Genomic DNA, 26,043 nt, shown 5'->3' with positions numbered 1-26,043 from the left:
GTTCGTACAAAGTTCAATACAGTCTTTCACTAGTGGTCGAATTCATATCCATATTCATGACAAGGACATAATACTTTATCATTACTTTATGATATGAAGGTCATTCGTTCCGTAACATTTATGATCGGTTCCACCCGCTCCGTCTTTGTGATACATATATAAAAGCTTCGAAAGTAAAGAAATAAACAAATGACCCTTCAAAAACACGACCAAATACCGTCTAAAATGATTAAAGATGGCATGAACATGCCTGATGTAAATAGTGATTCATTTCAAGAGACTCAAAAGTCTCACACACGCGGGGTTTTTTTCAGTTAAGCACGCCCATCTCTTTGCTTATTGGACAAACACCCTGTCAGTTTTTCAAAACCTCTTTCCCATTTGTCCGCTTTGACAATCGAAGGGAATTGTTCCAGGGACTCACCAATCAGAAACGACCGCGGTTTTACAAAGTTTCCGCGCAGCGACTTTCGCCGAAGAGACAAATAATGAGGTCGATTCTTTCTTTTCATTGACAACATGCAGTCGTTACAAGTTAAACTGCCGCTGCTATAGGGACGCGTCGGACACGTTTGGAGTTAATTTTGGGTTTTGCGTCTTAACCCCGCAATTTTCTTATAAAATAATTCTAAAAGGTTCATAAATACTTCTTAAACTTGGAGTCAGAGTTAGCGTGCTAAGCGCCTAGCCTGAAGGCTAAAGCTAAAGCTCTGTTGGTTTCCTAGCCAACGGCAGACAGCCTGCGGGCTCACGAAACCTTTGCAGGTGAGTTGTTGATTCATGGCTTAAAATTAAATTTTGCTTTAGATCATATACTTCACATATATTATATACAGCGTTTCGTGTCATTTTAAATATTTGAGGTAACTATGTTGGAAATTAAAGTTATGTCAAAAGCCCATTGGCCATCCTTCACGGAGACACTTTGTTGTCTAGTTGCTGTAACGTTTCCTCTAAATTTATTCATGCAGGTGTGTTGAACTCAACAGGTAATGAAACATGTCGTTGAACAGTCAGGAGATTGAAGACCGCATTACCAGAGATGGGCATTGTTCTCTTACCCCTGATGACTCTAGTACTAGAGATGCCTTCATTTCCTTGAATGCAAATGCACATATTTCCTGTGAGTTTATAAGTTAGCATTGTGTTTTATCAGTTAAGTGGTTCAGTAAAAAAAACAAAAGGTTTTCACTTTTCTGCTCTACAGGTCTCCCATCTGGGAGTAGCACAGCAATGAGCAAAATGCATATTTCCAACAGAAATGACTTGAATCGTCCATCCATGCCTGCTGTGTTAAGCTCAAGCTTGTTAGAGAATACATTGCTGGAACAGTTGGCAACTGACAACCCTGTTATGGCCGACATCCTCTTGGCGCACAATCATAACTTGTCCGTATTCACGGTGGATCGTAAAAGTGTTGAGGTAAAGCCGCTTTGAACACTTTGTGTCTGTGTTTCGAAAAACGTGTATCGTTCCTGAAGAGAGAGATGTATTCACACTTTCTGCAGATATTGACTGCAAATGAACAGGCAGCCAAGTTGTTTGGTTACAGCTGTAGTGAGCTGGTTGGCATGAAGCTGTCCTGTATCCTGAAAAGCCGTCTGTGTCCGGAGTATGGTTTGCTTGGGCAGTTTTTGGATGTGGATGGAAATCCTGTCACAATATCAGCAAAAGTGGTAAAGTGGTCAAACAACTTTCCTGTTAAATTAGTTTGTAGTTAACTGTAATGAATGAATTGGTATTATTAACTCTGCATGTGTGTGTACTGCAGGTTGATTCAGTGAGCAGGTCTGGGGAAGAGCTTCCTGTGTCCGTATGGATCAGCTCCCTGACATGTGACCAGAATGTCTGTGGTGTTGTGCTGCAGCGTGTAGAGAAGTTATCCGCTCATGTCACCTTTTCTGAAGATGTGAGATCCTTTGCGATTTTGTTTAGCTCAAAGATCATACTCCAGTGCAGCTCAGAGCTTTATCATCTGATTTGTTATTCCAGGGGATTATTGTGTCCTGTGACCTTGCTTTTGCCCATCTCCATGGCTATGGGCACACAGAGGACTTAACTGGGCTGTTAATCAAGGAGCTAATGCCAATGCTGCACATCCCCCTTCACTCTCAGGCACTGCCCAAGGTCAGTCTTCTAAAAAGTGACATTTCTGTTTCCTTCAGCAGTGACACAAAATGTTATTTTGTTTTAAGTTTATCTGGTGTTTTTTTTTTTTTTTTTTTTTTTGCTGCTTGGTTGCTGACAATGAATAACTAAATTTATTACATTTTTTTCCTTTTTCTCAGATACTCCGTGTGCAGAGACTGCAGGCCCAGGGAAGAAAAGGCACTTCTCTTCCTCTCTGTATAAAGCTGCAGGGAGCAGTGGCTTGTGGGAAACCTATACAGAGCACAAATGAGACCATACCTGATGATCTCAGTGACTGCTCACTTACAGGAGATGCCAATCCAATAATGAGCACACCTCGAGACAGTCTGATGGGGTCTTCGCTACCATCAGGGCCCAACTCTTCTCTTCTCTTTGCTCCAGGTAACATTGCTTTTTAATTTGATTAGTCTTACTGAACCTTCGTTAAACTTTCAGTTTAACTTTAATCATTAACACTTTTGCTTCCAGAGCACAGTCATAGGAATGATCACCACACTCTGAAGTCTGCGCTGCTTTATTCTGGCAATGTCTGGATGTTTGCACCAGTCACAGGGCTTCTAACACTTCGTCCTGATGGGTCCATTAATAGCATTAGCAACTACTTTGCATTGCTAATGTTTGGATATGACCAATCTGAACTATGTGGGAAGGTACATACAATATATTATAATTAATCATATGTGGTGTTACACTTTTTAAGGGATTTTATTTCCTCCAATTGTTACTTCAAGGTATGCCTTCATTTTGTATGCAGGAAATCACTTTTCTGATGCCAGCTTTCTATGACTGGATTAGTTGTTTTGACCACAGTGCCAGACTTGTACCCCCCAATTCTGAGGAGGACACTTCCCAACCCTGCATTAATAATGCTGGTAAATAATTTATTTATAATTTCTGCCTTTTCCTTTCTAACTCATCATACAATGTTTTTGTAACATGAGTTTAGTATTGTATTGATTTATAGAACCTAATTTTCTTCTTTCTTCTGTTGCTCTAGAGTTGTGTAGGTGCTCTAGTCATGGTAACTCTGCCCCAGGAAGTACAGTATCCCATCATTCTACCTCCACTCAAGGTAGTGTTGGTCAGAAAAAGAGGATTTCATGAACATGAACAAATTGAAATCCGATCATGTTTATTAGCACATACACAAGGAATTTGGTTCTGATTGTTTGTGTCTCTCAAGCAACACCATACAGTACAATACATTATACAGTAGAGTAAATTACACAATGAATTGTCTTGTTAGTGTATTTATGGAATGAAAGTGATTGTACAGTTTGGAATGAATAATATAGAACAATATATATCAAACAGAATTAGGAAATTTAATTTTTATTTTGTTTTTCTGCCCATATGTATTTCTACAGACCCAAACACAGTTATTGCTGGAGATATGGTAATTGTGCAGCAAGCTGTACAGAGAAGAAGCCGTTCTGGGAAGGGCAAGATTTTTACTGGAACCAGTGCAGGGCTCGAGACCCATGGTACTGTCCCCTCCATTCTGGCCTCTCCTGTTGTCACTTCTACTCCTCTGGATAGGTGTGTTTTCATGCTTGTTACTGCTTTGTCTCTGAATAGAAGATAATACCATAGAACAGAGTGGTTTATTTCTGTTTCTTAGGCTTGAGGACACTGCAGAACTCTGCGAACAAGCAGCAGAGATAGCCGCCCAGTGCAACCAGTGTGTGGTTTCAGATTCTACCAATGCCCTTCTTCAAACTTTTGCTCTGGTAGAGTCTCAGGAAGTTTGGGGAACTTACAATCCATGTCAACAACAAAAAAGGCAGCTGTCCACAGATCAAGGGCAAAATGTACTGTCAAATCAAATCATCAGTCAGCCTTACACCATCACTGAAGGTCAGCAAGGTCCTAATGTACCATGTGGTGTGTCCATTGAAGCTTCTGCAGTCCTACAGGACTCCAGTTTTGAAGTCATCTCCCTTAGTAGTCGATCTTCATCTGGTTTCTGTGAGAAATGGGCATGTGGACAAGAAGACACACGCATTCCTCCAGTTGCTGACTCTGTCAGTTGCCTCCTGGACATCAACTCAAATGGAGATGTGGTCACTCGAGCCATGGCGGACCTCAATCTAAGTCTGGAGCTCCCTTGTGCCCTGGCTGACCTTTCCCAGACATCCTGTGATACAGCTGAGCTCCTCCGTACTCCTTCTCCTTACATGGTGGAGTCTGATTCTGAGACTGAAACCTCAGCAGTCAGGAGAGGGGTGCGAGAGAAAATACCATCGCAGCAGCGAAAGGATGACTTTGAAGGTCATAAAGTGCCTGCTTTAGTGCACCAGCATGTTAGCAATGACCTTCAGTTATCAGGGGGCATTCCAACAACCTCCACGCCAAAGAGGTCACAACCAAATGGAGCAGAGTCCCATTCTGCACCTGAGATTCGGGAAGGAACGTTTGAGGGAAACTGCTACCATAAAGATGGAACTCCTTTAGGTATTAGTTTATTCCTTGCATTTGGGGTTTTATTGCAAGATTGCAAATGAATGTATTGTAATTAATACAATACAATATTTATTGAACAAGGAGCATAAAACACACAAAACAAATTATAGTCTTTAATGTAACAATTCTGTAAAAGAACAGAGCTTTAGCTGATCACACTGTGTTCTTTCTTCAGAGATCAAATGCAAGATTGATAAAGTGCTCCTCACAGGAAAGCGTGTTCTATTCTCCATCTGGCTGACAGGAAACCTTGGCATGATTCGGCATCAAGGGGCACTCTTGAGCCCCCAAGATCAAAGTGAAAGTGCCTCTTTGCCGCAGGACTCCTCTTGCTGTAGTCTCCGAGAGGTCCGGCAACATGGCATGCATTTTCTTTAGTAGGAAGCCTTATTAATCTGGTTGTTTGCACACCCTGGAGAGATCTTTATATTTTCCTCTTCTGAAATGGTGCAGCGAAGTCAGGAGGCGGACAAAGGGAACATGTTGCACTCTACTCTGGACCTGGAGCATTCTCGTGCCTGTGAGGGTCAGTTTGATGAGGAGTATCGGCCACAACGGGCTGTGGGAAAGGGAGCTTTCGGCTTTGTATGGCAGGCCTACAGGAGGACTGATGGCAAAGAGGTCAGTATACTTCAAAATAGCTCAGTGCACCAATGTAGACTTTATTCATACACATATTTAAGTTTTTTTTTTTTTTTTTTTATGCCACTACTTGCTGTATCAAGTATGTATTATAAGACTGCTGCACTGATTCCAATTGAATTTGTCCAAAGGTTGTGGTGAAGTTCATAAAGAAGTCCCGTATAGTAAAGACAGTTGGGTGGATGACCCTGACATGGGTAGAGTGAGTCAAGAGATTGCCATCCTGACCCGACTGGACCATCGGAACATTGTTAAAGTGAGTTTGATTCCTTAAAGGTGAAGCAGAGGGTGTATACAAACAAATGAGAAGTAGGATCAATAGCAGTGTGTATGTTTTGTATGTTGCCCTTTTAATATTGTCTGGTTCTGTTTCCAGGTGTTGGAGGTCTTTGATAATGAGCTGTTTTTCCAGATGGTTATGGAGAAGCATGGCAATGGCATGGACTTGTTTGAGTTTATTGAAAAGCAGCCACACCTTGATGAGCCTCTTGCCAGCTATATCTTCAGACAGGTGAAAATGGTTCCTCGAGTACCATGCCCATTACAGACTCTATGAATAGTCAATTACATGCAGATTCTCTTTTGACAGCTGGTGGCAGCAGTGAGTTACCTGCGAAACAGAGGAATATTACATAGAGACATTAAAGATGAGAATATCATAATCGATCAGAGTTTCCACATCAGGCTGATTGACTTTGGCTCAGCCACTGTAATGGAACAAGGAAAGCTATTCTATGTCTTCTGTGGCACACTGGAGTATTGTTCTCCAGAGGTTCTGGAGGGCAACCCGTAAGTTTTATTTATATATATATATATGTATATATGTACAAAGGAACAGAACTAAATGAAACTTGTAATGAAGCATGAGAAGTCTGCCCTTGACCTGAGTATGATTGAGATTTTGATGCTGCAGGTATGAAGGTCCTGAGCTGGAGATGTGGTCTCTAGGGGTATTGCTATACACTCTGATTTTTGGTGAAAACCCTTTTTGCAATGTTGAAGAGACTTTGGAAGCTAAACTCAAGCCCCCATACCCAGTGTCTTCTGGTATGAGGTCACTCATTTACATTTACAGTTTTTTAAATACAAAACACTGATACTAATGCAGATACTTTCCTCCTGTACAGAGTTAGATGGTCTACTGCATGGCCTGCTGCACCCACAGCCTGGCATGAGGATCACACTGGAGGAGCTGGTGCTGGAGCCCTGGATTCGCCAGCCCATTAACCTCAGGGAATACAAACTGGAGGGAGGTATTTCCCAGCAGCCACGGTGAGTAGAGAACAGCTTGGTCATCCTGCAGTGGTTTGGCATAATGTGTGATTTTAAACCATTCACTTCTCTCACTTTTAGACTTGGAATCTCAAAATCATCAACATGTTAGTACAGGGATAAATCAAGGAGATGTGCTCTATCTAGACACAAAGGGCTGCCTAAGGTCAAGTGATTCTCCAGTAGAGGAAGAAGATGAAGAGGAAGAGAGGATGTCCCTGGCTGCCTTAGAAGAAGAGCTTCAAAAGTACCTGCTTATTGAGTAGACACTATTTGTGTGACTGGTGTTTCATCAAGCTATTTTTGAATCAGACTAGAGCCTGGATTGAATTTAGTATACTTTCCTGAAGCAGCCAGTCTTTTTTCAGTCCCCTTTTTAATCATAAAAATGTATTTTTAAGAAGGAATAGTTGTATACACTTAACCCTGTAATGGACCCTAGTGAAGGGATGAGTAAGGTAAGGGTTTTACTAGAGTCATGTTAAAAGCAGTCCTAGAATATTACAGATTTATGCCTCAGGTTGAAGAAAATGTTTGTTTTACGTCCAGATTCCAGAAATGTTAAACCGCAAAACTATAATCCTGTTAATCCATTTGGTATTGACCAAGCTTGCTGTTTGTTTAAAAGGAATTATGTTCCTAAATGACTGTTTTGCTAAGAAGGAAAAAAAATGAGTTTAACAGCTGCTTTTAAGTTTGCAATTTAATTTGCATTTTTAAGTTTTTATTTATATATACACAAAATGTTTTAATTATTTTAAGATATTTATTTCAGATAAATAAAAGTTTTATAATGACAATTGTCCAGCTAGTTTATTTTACTAATCAGAAATAAGTTGCTTTTTGTAGTGTTTTTTTTTATTTCGTGTTTAATACCTTTTTGAGCTGAAATAAAAGAAGAGAAACACTGCAGTATGTGTTCACGTTCTTCTTACGCGTCGACAGGAGGAACTGAAATACGACGTTCATTGAGTCCGGGGGACATATTTACACGTCGGACCAACATGGGTTTCCTGAGTTGCTGCAGACAGGTCTGTGTCTGTAAGGTTTTAGTGTGGTATCTGCACTAATCGGATTTTTTTTTCTTTTTCTGTTGTAACATTGCACGTCTATATAGGTTGCCGGTGTCGGGTTGAAGGTTCAGGGAGTGGGCGGTACGGTGCGTGTGAGCGCGTCGTCATTTTGGAACAGGACTATAATGTTAAACATTTTATTTAGGACTGACTGTTTAAATAGAGGGACGGTCACATTGGTCGTCAGTAATTTAGTTGGGTAGAATGTAGATTCAGGCCAGGACCGCTGTTGGCTATGGAGGAATATTTCAAGCTTGATAAAGTAAATTAAAATATTCAAATCTATATCATCAAATACACTGAAATGAGCAGTGACGCATAATGCATTGTAATTATAATGAAACCAGGCACTAATTCTAAAACTGAAATGGTGTATTTGAACATATATTTATTTGTATGTCTATCTAATTATTGTGGTTATTTGATGGTTGTACCATATCTTTTATACATTTATCATCATTTTAATTGACTATGCATTTAAATTCAAGAGATTTGCTCTCTTTTCCTTCGTAGGTCTTTCGATGGAGCTTGAGAGCAACAACCTTTTTTCCCTTTCCACCTCATGGAAGACACAATACAAGGCACCTGGTGATCCACAGAGAATTCTTCTCTGCACATGTGCCACATTCAGCGCCACAACTGGACAGACAATTGTACACTGCACACCGGTGCAGTGGTCAGCTGGATTTGCATTCTCTGCTTGAAATGGGCTTCACTGAAACGCAGGCAGAGCATTTGTATAGCACATTCAATACAACACAAAGCAAGATGGGTACTTCTGTATTGACAGCATTGATGGTATTGGGCCTCAATCACTCCACTATTGTGAAGATACTTGACCGAAATCCTGCACTGTACTCTCTGAAGGGGGATCAAGTGCAGCAAAGAATAGAAAATCTGTGGAAACTAGGACTCATAGAAGGTGTGGAAAAGAAAAATCCCCCCCCTGAAATGTTAATATTTTTAATGATATGTAATGCTAACCCTTTCTATATCTGTATTGCACAGGTAGCATTCAGCGGGTTGTAAGCTTCTACCCACAAATCCTCAATGTTCCTGTCAAAAAAGTAAATGCTTTGTCTCACTTCCTGCGAGACAAATGCGTCTTTACTGCACAGCAGGTCACAGACATCCTTCGTGATACCCCAGAGATAGTAGAACACAATGTGGGAGACTTAGAATATAAGGTTCAGGTATGGAATGTTAGTAAATTCAGTAGAGCACAGTGCAGTGTTGATCACTCCTGTACAGTACAGTACGTACTATGCTATTGTATAACTTTTCCTTCCATGTTTTCTTGCACAGTATGCTTACTTCCGTATGGGGGCGAAACAGGCTGATATGGTGAAAGCCAAATTGTTCCGGGTGAGCCTGGAGGAGCTGCGCTCCAGACACTGCTTCTTGGAGCACCGGGGACTCTATCAGACACCCAACAAGAAGGGTCAGACCCTCATAATTAACCCCAAACTCAAAGATTTTCTTGGTGTCCCAGAAGAGATGTTCCTGACAGAGGTTGCCAAGGCTACAAAAGAGGAGTTTGCTATTTTTTGTAGGGAACGCAAAGAGGCAGAAACAGAGGATCCTCAGTATAGTGAAGGGGAAGAGGAAGATGACAAAGGGAATCTTGGACAGATTGGATACAATAGGAGAAGGAAAAGATGATGTGTTGGACTTGATAAAGACTGTTGGTCTTTGGTCAATAGTCAAATAAATAATGTTGAAATATTCAAATCTTATTCATACTATTCACAGTCACAAAATAAATAAACAATTTTTTGTCATGGTAGTTGTGTTCTTTACCTTGAACATTATCAGAATGGATTTGTATTTTCCTCAATTATAAGTTCCACAAGGTTCGATTTTGAGCCCAATTCTGTTCCATAAAAATATGTTGACATTATTAACCATTACCCATCATCAATACACGAGCCATAAACATTAAGCCTTTCATTTTATTTAAATATATCTAAACTACTGTGTTGATCATTATATACATAAAATTAACATAATGAATTAGTGTTTGGTTTACATCTTGTGTTCTGTAACACGGATGTAAAATTTGTCCTAGAAAAAAAATAGTCACATAGCTGCCACTCAATTGGCATGGTGTGGCAATCATGTGATGTGTTCACGAAGTGTCTCTACAGAAGTGGGGTTTTTGAACTATTGAGAAAACCAAAGACTTTACTGTCTTTGCTCTATACACATTTATTTGTAGACTGTTGCAATCTTATTTTTTTTTTGTTTATTTACATGGATCTTTGAATCACTGTTAAACTTAAAGTGCACCAACCAAACAACACAGCTGTGACTTATGCGTAAGGGACACAACCTGTGGCATATGGAAAGTCATTTACAGCTTGTGTCAGTCATCCTTTCCGGATATGAGTTGTTCTTATCAGGGCTGTTCAGGGGACAATAACACTCACAGTGTCGGTTTTATTTGTGTTGCCCACCGAAGGGAGTGTTGTGTGGGAAGGAAGGAGTTGGAGGCAAACTGAGGTGAGATGCAGCGTAACCATGGTTTATGGGGAAGAGCTTTGTGTTATAACATCCTGCATTATCTTAAATGAGTCAACAGAATGTGCATCTAGTGATAAAGACTGCTGGTGAAGTCAGTTGCGTGGTATATTGATTTAAAAAACCATTAAGCTAATGGTGAAACAGATGACTGCCACACACGAGGCTCACTTACGCTGAGGTTCAGGTAAGAAGCCTCGCTATTGCTTGGGTTGCTGAATGAAATGAGATTGGGAGTGGCTGGCAGGAATCGATTTCTCAAATGTATAGATTTTTTTCAGCTGACCTTTTACCCTGATGTTTATTTGTGGTGGACTGTCTTATTATCTGTGTTTAATAGAATCAGAAATTTTACTTGTTTTTCTTTTCCCCAGCTCACAAATAGTTTTTTATTTATTTATTTTTAGCCTAGGATAACTGTAGAATTATAGGGCTGCTGTATGCAAAGTATTGCATTGTAAACTACAGGTAAACCTTGCCTTGTCGTTCTCGTTGTCAGGCTAGACACAGTTGAATTCTGAAGTCTGTGGTCTGTTGACCATTAAAGGTTGATGTTTTTATAAATAGCCTGGTCATTAATTAGCCTTAGACATGACTTTTTATACAGCCATAAAATTTCATTTCATTATCTCACACTCATCAACATTGAAAGAGGTTAGAACCGATCAGCATGTGTGGTCTTTATAATAAGGCTATTATCACTAATTATCAGCTAATGCTTATTGATAACATGCTGAAATTGATTCCATGGAAAGATTGCTTTTAATTAAGGCTTAATTAATTTTAATCCTTGACATATTGATCTCATGTTTGTCATATGTTTACCGAGCCAAGACACTAATAGACTGACCACAAGCATTAGACCATTCTCATTATTTTTCATACATTTTCTGTGAAATTTTCTGATTGGTGTTCACCTCACACTTATTTTTACTCAAAGGGTTCTTCTTGTTTACAGGGTACAGAAGTTGCTTTTATATATGCCAGCATCTTGTCTTTTGTATGAAGCCCACCTGAGACAGTAGAGATGACCACCATTTTAAACATCTCACAGATATGGCTGGACACCATGCACAGCCGACACATGGAGCTCTTCTTCATCCCTGCAATCTTCCTCACTGTCACCACCCTGCTTGTCAACCCACTTCTCTTGATCTGTATCTTCTGCTTGCAAACCCTGCGTCAAGAAACTCGCTACCTCCTCCTCGCCAACACATTAATGGCAGATATGGTGTTCTCTGCCTCAACCTAGCCATAGTCATCTGTGCGTTACTAGGTGTGACTGTGCTGCGCATAGTGTGTGAGCTGGTCATCGCAGGCATGATCACAGCCTACTGCTGCACCCATACTCACCATCACTGTCATGGTGGTTGGATACATATGTGGCAGTGCGATGGCCCCTGAAATACAACAAATTGCTCCCACCATCCAGGACTCTTAAAATTATGGTGGGGATCTGGCTGATGGCGTCCATGTACCCAATCTCCCTGGTCATTGTGATGGAAGCAGTGGTGGTCCAAGCACCCCATCAGCTGCCACTCTGCTTGGTACTGTTGTCTTTGGGGTCCTTGGGCTTGGACACAACAACAGTGGGGGTGCACTGTACTTCGCCATGGGAGTGATATGCTGCTTCCTCCTCATCCTTTACTGTTAGCGTCCGTCTCTATGTGGTCACCAGGACCCTCAGGGATCTGGCAGCAGAGGTACTCACGCGCACGGCTCACGCTTCTGGCCCACTGTGTCATGCTTCTGCTCTACTTCAGCCCTGCCCTGGTCTTCACAGTGGAGCTGGGGCTGTTCCAGAATAACATGGTGAGCCAGGAGGTCAGCATGTGGATCACCATGTCCAATATGAGCATGCTCATGCTGCTGCCACGGCCAGTTCACCCTTCTTGTATGGGCTGCGGTACAGAGAAATCTACCACAAACTTACAACTGTGCTGTGGAGGAGGACAGCGTCTCAGTCAGGTTAGCGTGCAACATTAGCAAATTAAATTAAAAAGTATAGAAAGTGGTCTTTTTTGCATATAACCAGGGTTTTATAGATTTAATTATTATTTCAATTAGATTTATTAAAATTATATGGGTACAGCAGAAAGATCACTTCTTAAACGATGATATCATTAGGGTATGTTGTGTAAAGGCACATTTTTCAGGATTATGTACATACATTTAAGAATGTATGTAGAACTAGGTAGTAGCCTAGTGGCTAACACACTTGCCTATGAACCAGAAGATCCGGGTTCGAATCCCATGTACTACCGTTGTGTCCCTGAGCAAGACACTTAACCCTAAGTTGCTCCAGGGAGACTGTCCCTGTAACTACTGATTGTAAGTCGCTCTGGATAAGGGCGTCTGATAAATGCTGTAATGTAAATGTAAAATGTAAAGAATCTAATGTCTCAACTAACCAACAGAATGTGAAGTAAAAAAAATCTGGTTTTGTACTAAAAGACATTTTAACCAAAGTACTTTCATCACAGCCCTTTGGAAATGTTTGGTTGTTTATCTGTTTCAGATTTATTTTGAAGGGCTTCATTGTGGTTCTGATTCCATGTATTTTCCCAATGGTTGTGCTTACATAGATGGAGGATCCATTTAAATGGTGAGAATGATAATTAAAATGATCAGAAAAACTTCTTTGAGAATTCAAAATGTTAAATCCTTGTTTTGTTTGTTTTCATATTTATCCATAATTCTAATAATTTTGTAGGTAGAGTATAACTTTTAGCAATTTCTGTGTACTGTTAATGATTCTTTCATCTATACATGCATATATACAGGCAACGGAATGTGTTTGTACAAAGGACATTGGTCAATTCTCACAGTTAAGAAATATTTATCCACACGATAGTCTCCAAGGAGATAATCAATGCATCTGTCTGTGCTCAGATGATTACTTTACTGTTTGTGTGTCACCTGCTCCAGCACAAAGCGACTGCCAGCCAGGCGTGCTGAAGCGGTCTTGTCGCTTCTCCATTCTGACCAGACAGGACACAAATATAGGATACCAGTCAGTAGTCTGACCACTATGGGAGAAGGAGAAGATCTCCTCATGGTCTTTGCTGTGCTATTTGGGACCTGGTACAACGGCTCTGGGTTTGCGGAGGAACACAGCGTGATGTTGATGAACCCCAATGCCTCTCAAAGCAAGATGGAGCTCTTCACCCATGAATGGCTGGTGTTTCTCTTCCTCCGCGACACATGGGGGCACTGCAGGTTTGCCCTGTACTGGGTTTTTCTAGCTGTTTCCCTTGTCACGCCCTGTCATCCTGGCCCAAATTTTGGGGAGACTTCAACTGCGGCAACAGACACGCTACCTGCTGTTGGCCAATGCCTTGCTCAGTGACCTGCTGTTTGTATCGCTCTACTTTTTGAGCACTTGTCTGAATGCAGCTGGTGTGCTCATGTCTGACTGGACCTGTGCCTTTCTGCTCTTCCTGCTGGGCGTCCTTCACATTGTAGACATCCTTAGTGCCAAAGCTATGGTGCTTGATACCTCATTGGCAGTGCTTGCACCACTCCGCTATCTAACTCTCTGGCCAGTCTCCAGGACCTGGTATGCCATTGCTGCTATCTGGGGAATGTCTGTGGGGTTCCCCTTGGCATGTGTGGGGGTATTTATATGGCAGCATTCTGTTGGGCCGTGCTCCCTCCATATCTGCTCCCTGCCACTGTTCTTGGTGCTCACCGTCAGCCACTCTCTGCCTTTGCAGGTGTCGATGCTCCTGGCTGTGGCGGGGATCCTGGTCATTCTTGTGCTGGTGTTCTTGGGTTATTTTGCACTCTATATGCTCACACTACAGTCAGGGGTGTGGAGAGGGCAGCGGTCAACTCGTGCCAGGGGCACGCTGCTCATCCACTACCTTTCACCTCTTTTCTCTCGTTTTTGCCCTATGCTGGTTCTGATCATTGAGCTGCTGCTGTACTGTCGCAGCAGAGTTCTAAACCTACGTGCTAACCTCTGGGTCTCGCTGGTGGTCTGTAATGTGTTGCTTGTGCTGGCCCAAGGTCTTGGCCCCCTACTTGTATGGCTGAGGTACAGGGATCTGCGTGTAGCGCTTTTAGCTTTCTCAGAGTGAAAAACTCATCTTCAGTAGCCCCAATGATGTAATCCAGATGTAAATTTGATGTACATTATCCTAACTGTTTTACCCAGTCAAAATATGGGATTAATAAGATTTTAAGGATCAACAGCCTTCTTTAATGTAACATTGTAGAAGTTATTCATGTGACGTTTAAATGCCTTTTTTATAATACATTCTTTTAACAACAGAAATGCAAGTTTGCTGTAAAAATATTTTGATCAACAAAAACATTCTGTATATTCTGAAGTGTTGTACTACTGCTGCATTATGTTCCATGAGCACGACTAAGGCTCATTCCTATCTCTAAATAAGTATGCTGTTTATGACAATATAATAATTACTGCCAATAAAATAATAATCTATTCATGCTTTTAAGTCATTCTCTTCATTCACTGTCGTCACTATTCCGTCGGTGCATTACGTCAACAGCAGAGGGCGCACGTGTATTAAGGCGGACCAGCGTTGATCCTCTAGAGGAAGTGTTGATCTGCTGGTATAGAGGGTCCACTGCAACTAAAGTAATAGTTACACTACAACTGACTGTTTGTACGGGTCAAACGTTCGCTACGTGCATCTTGTGAGTTTTTCATTCGCTTTTTAAAATACACGCAGTAGTTTAGTAGTTTTTTTTTTAGTACTTTAATTTTGCCGTCCCCACACACTGCTCCCCGGGCGCCTTTCATGGCTGCCCACTGGTCACTAAGGGTGGTGGTTTACATGCAAAGGACATATTTCGTTGTGTGCACCGTGTGCTGTGATTGCTCTTCACAATGATAATCACTTGACTTTCACTTTAATAAAGTCTTAATCTGTAGACTAACGTTACAATATAGTTGTTTTCTGGTTTTCGGAAAAATATAGATAACAAAAAGTATTTAAAATATATTCATTAACTGATGGGAGAACTTCCCCATGGAAAACTCGTCGCCGTCTCCGTCTCCCTTCATGTTTTGTTTGCAAACAGAAGCCATCCACGTGGAGTACGTCTGAAGTGCATTGCGGGAAATGTAGTTTTTCAGATTTGCGTGTGCGCGCTGGCGCCTAGTTCGAGAAAAACTACATTTACCGAACACAACAATCTCAGCTGATGCCTGCGGGCGCTCTGCTGACATAAAATCTCGGTACAATTTGTTTTCGTTACCGAGACCTCTCGGAAGGGGGAAGTTAAAAAGAACCAGTGTGTTACGACCAGCAAACACATTCAACCGCTCGGAGACGGGCGCTTCGTTCTGAGGGATTTTCAGTCTCCTGTTTTTGTGCAACGCGATTTCCTTCTGTCAAGGTTTTATACTACTGTACCAGGTAAGAATACTGAAAACCAACTCACCAACTCAATTATTGTTTTATGTTATATTATAGAATAAAACAGAAATGTTTACTGAGTGTTTTGTGCTGCTTCCTTAGTTACGTTGATGGCCGTGTTTTGTCACCGTGTTCATAATTGTTCCCATAATCTGCGTTACATTATGAGATTCCGCACATGGACTACAGTTGAACATGTTCAGTGACACTTTCCACCTTCTAAAATTATTCATAGAGTATGGATTCATAACATACAGTAAATATTTAACCAGTACATGAGTATTTACATTCATATAACACATATAATAATGCAATTGTTATATATATGAGATGTTATATATGAGATGAGATAAATGCTGCAAATGTAAAATATATGTGTGTGCACTGTATATATTATACTGTATATTACATAATATTCTCTGTTTATCACCATATTACTGCCATTACTATTATTAGTCTGCATGCTACATGCTAGTAATGTTCACATATAGTGCATGGATAATATAGGCTTTTTATGATTCCCGTATAAGCTATGTTGTGTTCACCTGAGTTTTATATTATAAACAATTCAGTAATAATGTTATGTTATTGGCACATACAGTGTGCTTGATACACAAGTTATGAACCAGTTTTGTTCACTTGTAATAACATAAGGGGGAAAGTATTTAAAATCATTAGTTAAAATTCTACAGAATGATATAAAAGTACATTTTCACTGTATCTGATGTCCACAGGTTACGACACTGGTTTTAGGTCCCTATCCAGACAGAGCAGTGCAGCCATGGTGTTGATAGCAGGTCGGAGGGTTAACTGGGACAGCTCGTCAGCAGGGGCTCGTGAGTTGCCAGCTGTTAAGCGCAAGGTGTGTGAAATTGATTCCACACCTGAATGGCTACAAAGCCTCCTTTGATTTCTACCCGGGGAGCTCGCACTCCGAGAGTGTCCTGCAGGTGTTCAACGAGTTCCGCGACAGCCGTCTGTTCACCGACGTGGTGATCAGCGTTGAGGGCCGCGAGTTCCCCTGCCACCGGGCCGTGCTGTCGGCCTGCAGCAGCTACTTCCGTGCAATGTTCTGCAATGACCACCGCGAGAGCCGTGAGATGCTTGTGGAGATCAATGGGATCCGGGCAGAGGCCATGGACACTTTCCTGCAGTATGTCTACACAGGCCGTGCCAGCATCACCACCACCAATGTTCAATCAGTCTTTGAGACCTCCAGTCTCTTCCAGATCCTCACTCTCCGCGATGCATGTGCCAAGTTCCTTGAGGAGCAGCTCGACCCATGTAATTGCCTGGGCTTTCGTCGCTTTGCGAATACCCACTGCCTCAATCAGCTGTCCAACTCTTGCCGCACCTATGCTCTTCAGAACTTTGAGGAGGTGATACAACATGAGGAGTTTCTAGACCTATATAAGGAGGAGCTGGAGGAGTACATGGCCAGCGATGAACTAACTATTGGCAAAGAGGAGATGGTGTTTGAGGCAGCCATGCTCTGGGTGTGCCACAGGGAGTCTGAGCGCAAGTCCATGCTGAAGGATCTGCTGCAGCATGTGAGGTTGCCTCTGCTCCACCCCAACTATTTTGTGCAGACAGTAGAAGGTAACCAGCTGATCCAGGTTGCTCCTGAGTGCTACCATTTATTGCATGAAGCTCGCAGATACCACGTGCTGGGCAATGAGATGATGTCACCCAGAACCCGCCCTCGCAGGTATGAATATAAAATCAGTATTTTCCAATATTTTTTTGGAAAAGTTTACAGGTGTTTTTAACTTAACTATGAAGTATCTTTTCAGTAAAACTGCTCTTGTTATTCAGGGTGGTAGTAGCCTAGTGGGTAACACACTCGCCTATGAACCAGAAGACCCGGGTTCGAATCCCACTTACTACCATTGTGTCCCTGAGCAAGATACTTAACCCTAAGTTGCTCCAGGGAGACTGTCCCTGTAACTACTGATTGTAAGTCGCTCTGGATAAGGGCGTCTGATAAATACTGTAAATGTAAATGTAAATTTTAGGGGTCAATGGTGGGTGACGCAGTATTAAGGGAGCTTTAATCAGATTAACGAGAAAATGTGTTACCAAAAGCGCAACAGCTGCACATAAAACACTATCAGTAATAAGCTTGTAATGACACCAATTACAGTGGTTAAAGATGAAAAAGAGACAGTTGCAGAAAAAAATGGATGGATGAATAGGAATGGTTTAATGTTATGCCTAAAAGGCAACCAAAATGCCAGAGCACACCAAGCTGTCATACTATTTTAAAAACAGTTCTTTCTAAACCATGGCTCATGGTAACTGGCAGAGATGATTACTCAATGCCATGATGTAATAACCTGTCTGTTTACTGTCTGTGAATACGAGGAACTTGGTTTAACAGAAATGCCATGCTCTGTTCTGCCGGCCCTGTGGCATTTGGCAGCATCTGCATTCTAGCAACCTTATTCAGTAGTATGTGAGTACATGCATTAGCCTGAAGCAATACCTGCCCTTGTTTAGAAAAGGCCTGAAGTTCCTCTGGTAATTGCAAAAGCCTTTAGGACATTTTTTTGTTGTTTACTATCTTAAGAATAATTGTGAGGAATTCAGGGTCTTTGTGTTTCTTCCTGAAATGTTGTAGCTAAAGGTAATTGATTCTCAAATGTGTCATGATGAGTACCATCTCCAAAAATGTAGTGCTGCAAGTATAGTTATAATCCCTGGCATTAACAAACCTGCTGTATTTAACTAATTTGCACATGAGGCAATTTTATTTCTAATAAGAATATTATTAATTACTGACTGTTATCCGCTGTCACTGCTGCACACACAAGTGATGCTGTACTACACTGAGCATATTGAAAATAAAATGCACACTTCATTTAACCAGCAGCTGTCAACATTAACAATAATCTCAGAATCTCCTGGTGTACCTCGAAAAGAGAGCCAGAGTACCAGAGTTTGAGAAACAAGGGCCTGTATAATTCAGACTATGACAGCTCATAACACAGATTTTTTTTATCACAGGTCCACAGGATTCTCTGAGGTGATTGTTGTGATGGGTGGTTGTGAGAGAGTTGGGGGCTTCAACCTGCCCTACACAGAGAGTTACGACCCTGTAACCGGAGAGTGGCGGATGCTTGCCAAGCTGCCTGAGTTTACCAAGACTGAGTATGCAGTCTGTGCCTTGAGGAATGACATCCTTGTCTCAGGTGAGCGTTTCATCTTTGTGTGTTGACATATGAGCTATTTAATCTTTTTCCAAGAAGAATATCATCATTAAATGAGAAGGGAATGCAGTAAAATGTGGAGGACAGGTCAAGCAACTGAACATTACAAAAACTAAAATTGAGTAACACAATTTTAAACATGTGGTTTTGTCACCAGGAGTTTAAGATCTGTTCCACATGTTTTTGGCATTTTGTTTTCCTAAGTATGAGTCAAAACCCACCAAGACCTCCCTTTTAAAAACAATCATCTGTGTCAGTTTTTACAAGACAACGTAATGCAATGTGTCCTCAGTTACTGCAAGACCCCCGGAAGGCTCCAGCTTTTCAGCAAGCTAATCAGCCTTGAAACCAAAAGCAGTGACAACAGCGGAACGTTGTTTCAAGGCTAATTGTAAAAGGACAGAGGTTGGCTCATGGGGCTAAAAGATTGTGGGAAAGGGGAACAAAGAGATATGCCCATAGTCGAATGTGCACTGTAAAATTGCTTGTAACTGTCTGTTGCTTCGGCAAGTTTTAACTTGAACATGGGTAGGTCGATTTTTACAGTGTAGACGTTTTTAACAAGGTATTGGAGGTTGAATCTCTGTATACTTATATGGGTTTGGCCTGGAATATGTCCGGAACAGCCCTGAAAACTGAACTGAGCTGAAACTGGATCACGTTATAAGCATGAAACGCACTGTACTTTTGACCGGGACAGATCAGCATGAGCCGCAACTGCCTTCATGCTGAATAAAGGCCTCAGTGATCACCACACAGCAAGGGTGCTGTGTGTAGAAATAGCATAACGTCCTCCCACCAAAGATAATATTATGGACCGTAATAACAAGTGTGTGAAGCAGTCTTCACAATGGCTGTAGGCATGTTTGTGCCTGTTTGTGAAATGAAGCGGTTAACCCTCCTTGGGATAGGGTTAAAAATGAATTATTTCTGGTCACCAACACATTCAGAGAAATATCATTATGTGCTTATGCGTTCTTTTCAGATACGTGTGTATTGCTTTGCGTATGGACCAAGTATCCTCCAATGTCTCTGTTTGACCACATACAACAAACCTCTGTCCCTGTCTACTTTATATATATATATATATATATATATACACACACACACACACACACACACACACACACACACACACACACACAATAGTCCTCTTTTGACTTTTGAGATATGCAGAGGTTTTGTTGTGGCCCTGATTTGTCTTGTGACACTAGGTTGTGCTCTGTCTGTTCCTTAGACAGCAGAAGGGAGCTGTTGTGTACTGGAAGGCAACAGGACTCTATCAAGATCTCATATTAGGCTTGTGCATTATTAACCAGATTTCCAACAACTGGGAATTCAATAAAACATTTTGTGCTTTGGTGAACTCTAGTGATCATTTTACCATATAATTTTACCATATAATTATTTCACTACCCCTTCTCAGTTACACTGTTGGCCTTAGCATAACAAATGTTTATTTTGTTATATATATTACAATTATATCTGAATTGGGGTGTGTATAAGGTCAGCCAAAATGCCATAAATGTAAATATTAAGTTTACAATAAGATTCAACACAAGAATCTTTACCCCTAAAATGACAATATATAGCATATAGCATCAGGATCCCAACTGCTCATGAAGTGCAATCAAGGGGAATAATTTTACAATCAACAAAATAATGTTGACACCTTTCTATCATTTCCATTACACCATAAATCAGTTCTCTCTATTCTGTGTCCATGTCAGAATTAAAGCCGGTCAGTGTCTCCTTAACACGTAAATACTTTTTTCAGCAAATGATCAAGATGACTGCATTTTTCAGATGCCCTTATCCAGAGCAACTTACAATCAGAAGTTACAGGGACAGTCCCCCTGAAGCAAGTTAGGGTTAAGTGTCTTGCTCAATGTTTGCTTGATGTTTCAGGGGGTCGCATCAACAGTCGTGACGTTTGGATGTACAACTCACAGCTCAACTTGTGGATTAGAGTGGCCTCTCTTAACAAAGGACGCTGGTGTCATAAAATGGCTGCTGTTCTGGGAAAGGTAAAGAAAAGAATAAACTTAAATGCTGATTCTTTAAATCTGCATGTTTGCCACAGTTGGTCAATAGCCATATAGTTATTTGTTACTATGTGCAAAAATCAGTACATAGGCTAGGTATGTGTGAATACAGTGGTATGGGCATTATTCGTATGTGTTATATAATATTCTGACAATTGTATACCAATGAAATAAGCACGGAGGCTGGAATGCGTAGCTTTAGTAATTGAATCCTACTGCCATTATTTAGTCTGTGCCCTGTGGCCAGTTCCTCACAAGACTGGGACTAAAGCTGTGTTCCTGCGAATCCTGTTTTCCTTATGTTCCTTTCCAGAGTACACTAGTGATCTGTTTACTCTGGTGTCTTTCTTTCCATTTTATTTTGCTCTCCAGGTTAACAAAGAGACAGCAAAACTTAACAAAGCAGTCATGTCTTGAGGCTATAAAATGCATCCATTCATTAATGAGACAAAAGTGCATGTGTCCCACTATTTAAACAGGGGAGCTGAATGACATATTAGGTTGCACATTTCTCTGTCTTTTGTCCTCTTAATTTCAGCTTTCAGTGCTTTTTTTCCCTCCAAATACTCAGATGAGCAGAACATACAGTGGGGCAAAAAAGTATTTGGTTGCCACCAATTGTCCAAGTTGTCCCACTTAAAAGGATGAAAGATGTCTGTCATTTTAATCATAGGTACACAATCATAGAGACAGAATGTAAAAAAATCCAGGAAATCACATTTTATAATTGTATGATTTTATTCAAGTTCAAGTGAGCTTTATTGTCATTTCAGCTACATACTTGTTAGACAGTACATACTGTTGCATGTAACATATAAACAAAGTTACATACTGACATAAAGTGCATGTGTGCGACTGGCAGTGCAAGAATTACATTTAAGGCAAACAAAACGTGTAGATTACAAGAACACAGACAGCTCTAAACTAGTGAAATGAGTAACAAAGGTGCAAAATAAAAATTGTGCAAATACCACTGTGTAAAATGGAATAGTGCAATAATATAATGTAATAATAATAATGTTTGTCAGTCCAAAGAGGAAAGTCCCTGAGTGTTCAGGTGTTTGATGGCCTCTGGACAGTCTGGCCATGAGGGCCCAAATGCTTCGGTGAAGAGTGCGTGTGAGTGGTGCGGTGCAGTTACAAACCATACAGTGATGCAGCTGGTCAGAAATCTCTCAATATTCACGCTATTGAAGGTGGTGAGAGATGGGCTTTCCTCAGCCTTCACAGGAAGTAAAGAGGCTGCTGGGCTTTCTTGGCTGTTGAGCTGGTGTTGAGAGGAGAGGTTCTCCTATACATTAACTTTGTGTTCTTTGACAATCTCCACATAAGATCCATCAAAGTTCAGTGGAGAGTGGTTCCTCTGTTCTCTTCTGAAGTCAACAATCATCTCTTTTGTTTTGTCCAGATTAAGAAACAGATTGTTGACCTTACATTAGTCCATTAGTTGTTGCACTTCCAGCACCAGCATTGGACTGAGCACACCGCCCTGAGGAGCTCCATTGTCTGTGTCTGTAAAGGCGATTTGCAGTTGATTCAGGGAGGAGAGCAGAAGGGTCTTCATATGTTTCATGACCAGCCTCTCGAAGCAATTCATCATGATAGGTGTAAGTGCAACAGGACGGTAGTCAATGAGACACGACACTGTAGATTTATTTGACACAGGGACAATGGTGGTGGCCTTGAGACACGTTGGAACGATGGGGCTGCTCAGTGAGATGTTACAGATGTCGGTAAGAACACCTGCCAGCTGTTCTGCACATTCTCTGAGCATCCTCGAGGGATGTTGTCTGGTCCAGCAGCCTATCCTGAGTTAACTCTGTGAAAATCCCCTCTCGTTGAAAGTCTACATATTAATAGACTTTATGGAGAACTGACTCGAGATTCAAATCTTGTCAGGGTGTGGATTCTGCAGATCGATAATAGCGCGTACAGCACACAGAGCGCCTCCTTAGCATTAGCGCTGGGTGTACAATCCTATTATGAACTCTGAGGTGAATAAAAAGGTCTGCATCTCACATTCCCAAACTACACCAGCCATGAACAGTTCTTGCACCATTCCATGTTGATGTAAACACATAAGCCACCAGTAAGCCCGTCTAGCTTGCACAATCACTGGCTGCCAAATACTTCTTTACCCCACTGTAAAGCTGCTTAAATGTTCACTGCTGTGGCCATGCAGAATGTTGGCAATTTGTTCTTGCAAGTGTGGTATAAATTACAAGAATTTTTCTGTGGAGAATCCTCATTAGAAAAAAAGTCTTCTGATGACCCAGCAGTGGCCTTGTTAACAGATTTTCTGTGGCTCCAATGCTCTGTCTGTCTGTGTGTGTGTGTGTGTGTTGTGTGTGGTGTGTGTGTGTGTGTGTCACTTCTTGCTGCATATTTCCTGCCAGATGGAGTAATCTAGGTCAGCTGTTTGCTTTCCATTTAGGAGACACGTGTCAGAGTAGCTTTATTTACAGTGCTGCTACTATTGAAGAAAGAGGAACAGAAGACAATCAGTTTTATAAAAAAAAAAAGAGTAGGACTTGTGAAGGACAGGTTTGAGGCTGTCACAATAATCACATATGGGCAATTTGAGAGGAGGTTTGGAAGTTCTTAGGTGCCTCTCGCATCTGCACGATAGAATCTGATCATCTAGCACGCCCTAAATTAAGACTGTGGCACAAGCATGGGGCATTTGTCTTGCCTCAGGTCCCAATAGGAGAGAGTGAGTGATCTGGCCAAGGGCTCTACAGGGTGACTGCAATAATGTGTTACCATAATGTGTAATTTCCCCACAACCTTTGGGTTATTAAATGCAGGTATACATGTGTATGCTTACATGTATGCAGGTGTATGTGCTGGGTGGCTATGATGGGCAGTGTCGTCTAACCAGTGTGGAGAGCTACGACTCCTTTTCCAACCGCTGGACTGAGGTGGCCCCCATGAAACAGGCCGTCAGCTCACCAGCTGTGGTCAGTTGTGCCGGGAAGCTGTTTGTCATTGGTGGAGTACCTGAGAACAATGGATTCTCCAATAAGGTCTGTCTCTCAGTTCTACAGCTCATTACATATTATTGTCATTATGGGGTGTTGTGTGTGGAATTCTGAAGAAAAAAAAAGATTTAATTCATAACATAAATGTGGAAAATGGATGCACTGTGACTTTCTTTCTGGATGCATTTTAGCACTGAAATACAATATCTCATCAATATCAGAGGATCTTCACATTTTCTGGCAAGCTTTTTCCCAAGTAGCAGCTTGAGTTTAAAGTGTTCGCTAGATGATCAATTGTTTCATCTCTCTTTATACACTCTCAGTTCCTTGTAAGTGGCATACGACACTGTGTGAGCTTTACATTTTTCCTGGGAAATGCTGCAGGCATTCATTCTTAAGTTCCTCTGAAACACCTCAACCATACACAGTCTGGAAGGTGGATATTTTGAATACTTGTACATCAAGCATAGCCTTATAATGATGTGCTCATCAGCCAGAGATCATGTGTCAAACCACAAGATTGGTTTATCCATTGATTTATCTTATCTTCAAGAGCATTCCCTTGTGTTTTTTTTTTTTTTTTGTGAAGCCAGGTGGCTTAAAAATGCACAAAATATTTTTACATTTCAGGTGTTGGTCACAAATGGAGATTGTTTTCTGACTCGTTTATATGTAAATGTTCATCATTTGTTCAGATTTTTCAGCATATCAATTCCCATTTGGTGTATGTGTGCATTTGTTTGTTCTACACCTCAGTCCCCCCACTAAGACAATTAAATTGCAGATTCAAAAGATGAAAGCAGCCTGTAACTGGTTGCAGTTACCCAGAGTGGCATTGTGGTGGGGATAGCATCAAGGGCATTGGTTAAAAAAAAAAAAAAAAAAAAAAAAAAAAAAAAATACACATATATATATTTGCATATATATTTGCACATATATATATTTGCTGCTGCCCGTCATGCCCGTCATTTCCATTGCCCATTTGCAGAGAGTAAGATATCATCTGCCCGACCACAATAAATACCTGCACTCCACTCACAAATAAACATATAACATTTCAAATAAAGGAAAAAGGGAACACAATAGTTGCACAATATGCCAGATGCAAATATGTCTCGCTTCCAGTTAACAGTCATGGATAAGTCAACCTGCTTGAAAACAAGCTGAGGGAGTAGATGTCATTTGTGGAGTATCTTTCATATCGCTCTTTTGATTTGTTCAAGAATGCAGTGAATCCTGACAATCCTTTCTGCCCCAGGTCCAGTGCTATGACCCTGACACTAACAGCTGGACCTTGAAGTCTGACATCCCCATTGCCAAACCCAACATCACCGCCGTGTCTTTCAACAACCTCATCTATGTGACCGGTGGCCTGACCAAAGCCATTTACTGCCATGACCCTGCAGTGGACTCCTGGATGCATGTGGCTAACACGTTTAGCAAACTGGTAATTCCCAGTTCAGTTATGCACCCTACACCATATGCAGGGCTTCATGGGAGAAATACAGTGGCTCTAAAAAAATGAATGAATTAAAAAAAAATGTAATTTATATTAGCCCTGTGGTGGGCTGGCACCTTATCCTGAGTGAGTTAGAGGGAGTAATTTACATTAGAAATGATATTAATGAACATTTCCTTGTGTTACAATAAAACATTTATAAACAAAAGACTTTTCCAATTGAGACAACTCATTAGGCATTTTAAGTCAGCACAGCATATTTTAAAGAAACTTCCTATTATTTTTATAATAAATGTTCATAAACTGAGGTAATAAGGCAAACAGGTATGTGCTTTTACAGTTTGTCAAACCAGTTGGGGCCAAATATGTCATAACCAGGACAATATACAGGTGGTATGATACCTCAAACAGTCAAAATGGGCACAAAAAAGGGGCATTTATGCTCTCAAACCCAAATAGACACAACCTGTATGATCAGGGAATGATGAGACAGGGAATGTCATGCTGATGCAATGTCATGATGGTGACATAATATAATATCATTTCAAATCTGTAGACCATTTACATGTGTGGGTTTTATTATTACAAATGATATTTAGGTGTGTGTGTCTGATGTTTTGTTTACCCACATGTATCTTGACAGGAAAGCTGTAGTATGTCAGTTTGTGGTGGAAAGATCTACATTCTGGGGGGCCGAGGAGAGACGGGCGAGGCCACGGACACCATCCTGTGTTATGATCCCTCTGCAGGCATCATCACTGGGATGGCAGCCTTGCGACGATCCCTCTCTTACGTCGGCTGTGTAACAATCCACAGATACAATGAAAATTTAACCTGC

General features: G+C 41.1%; 1 protein-coding gene and 4 pseudogenes across 2 annotated transcripts; all 5 read left to right on the top strand.

Moving 5' to 3' along the window:
* The first annotated feature begins 1,353 nt into the window (after nt 1-1,353).
* On the top strand, nt 1,354-7,176 carry LOC114787810 (PAS domain-containing serine/threonine-protein kinase-like; annotated as a pseudogene).
* LOC114788824 (transcription termination factor 4, mitochondrial-like) lies at nt 6,600-9,382 on the top strand. 2 transcript variants are annotated; one of them, XM_028977740.1, is made up of 5 exons: nt 6,600-6,775; nt 7,474-7,559; nt 8,115-8,523; nt 8,610-8,794; nt 8,907-9,382. In XM_028977740.1, exons 2-5 carry the CDS (start codon nt 7,533-7,535, stop codon nt 9,261-9,263), a joined length of 978 nt encoding a protein of 325 aa, XP_028833573.1. In that variant the 5' UTR covers nt 6,600-6,775; nt 7,474-7,532; the 3' UTR covers nt 9,264-9,382. The 2 variants fall into 2 exon arrangements, with proteins under 2 accessions (XP_028833573.1, XP_028833574.1); XM_028977741.1 differs by lacking the exons at nt 6,600-6,775; nt 7,474-7,559 and adding an exon at nt 7,563-7,687.
* A 1,805-nt stretch (nt 9,383-11,187) lies between these two features.
* LOC114787809 (probable G-protein coupled receptor 148) lies at nt 11,188-12,094 on the top strand (annotated as a pseudogene).
* A 1,058-nt stretch (nt 12,095-13,152) lies between these two features.
* On the top strand, nt 13,153-14,203 carry LOC114787808 (probable G-protein coupled receptor 148; annotated as a pseudogene).
* A 1,127-nt stretch (nt 14,204-15,330) lies between these two features.
* The window catches only part of LOC114787807 (kelch-like protein 24), an 11,246-nt pseudogene continuing 533 nt past the window's right edge, over nt 15,331-26,043 (top strand).

The sequence above is a fragment of the Denticeps clupeoides genome, chromosome 4 (assembly GCF_900700375.1).
Source record: "Denticeps clupeoides chromosome 4, fDenClu1.1, whole genome shotgun sequence".
Lineage (NCBI taxonomy): Eukaryota > Metazoa > Chordata > Actinopteri > Clupeiformes > Denticipitidae > Denticeps > Denticeps clupeoides.
Note: the sequence above shows the minus strand (reverse complement) of the source record. Positions and strands in the feature narration are given on the sequence as shown.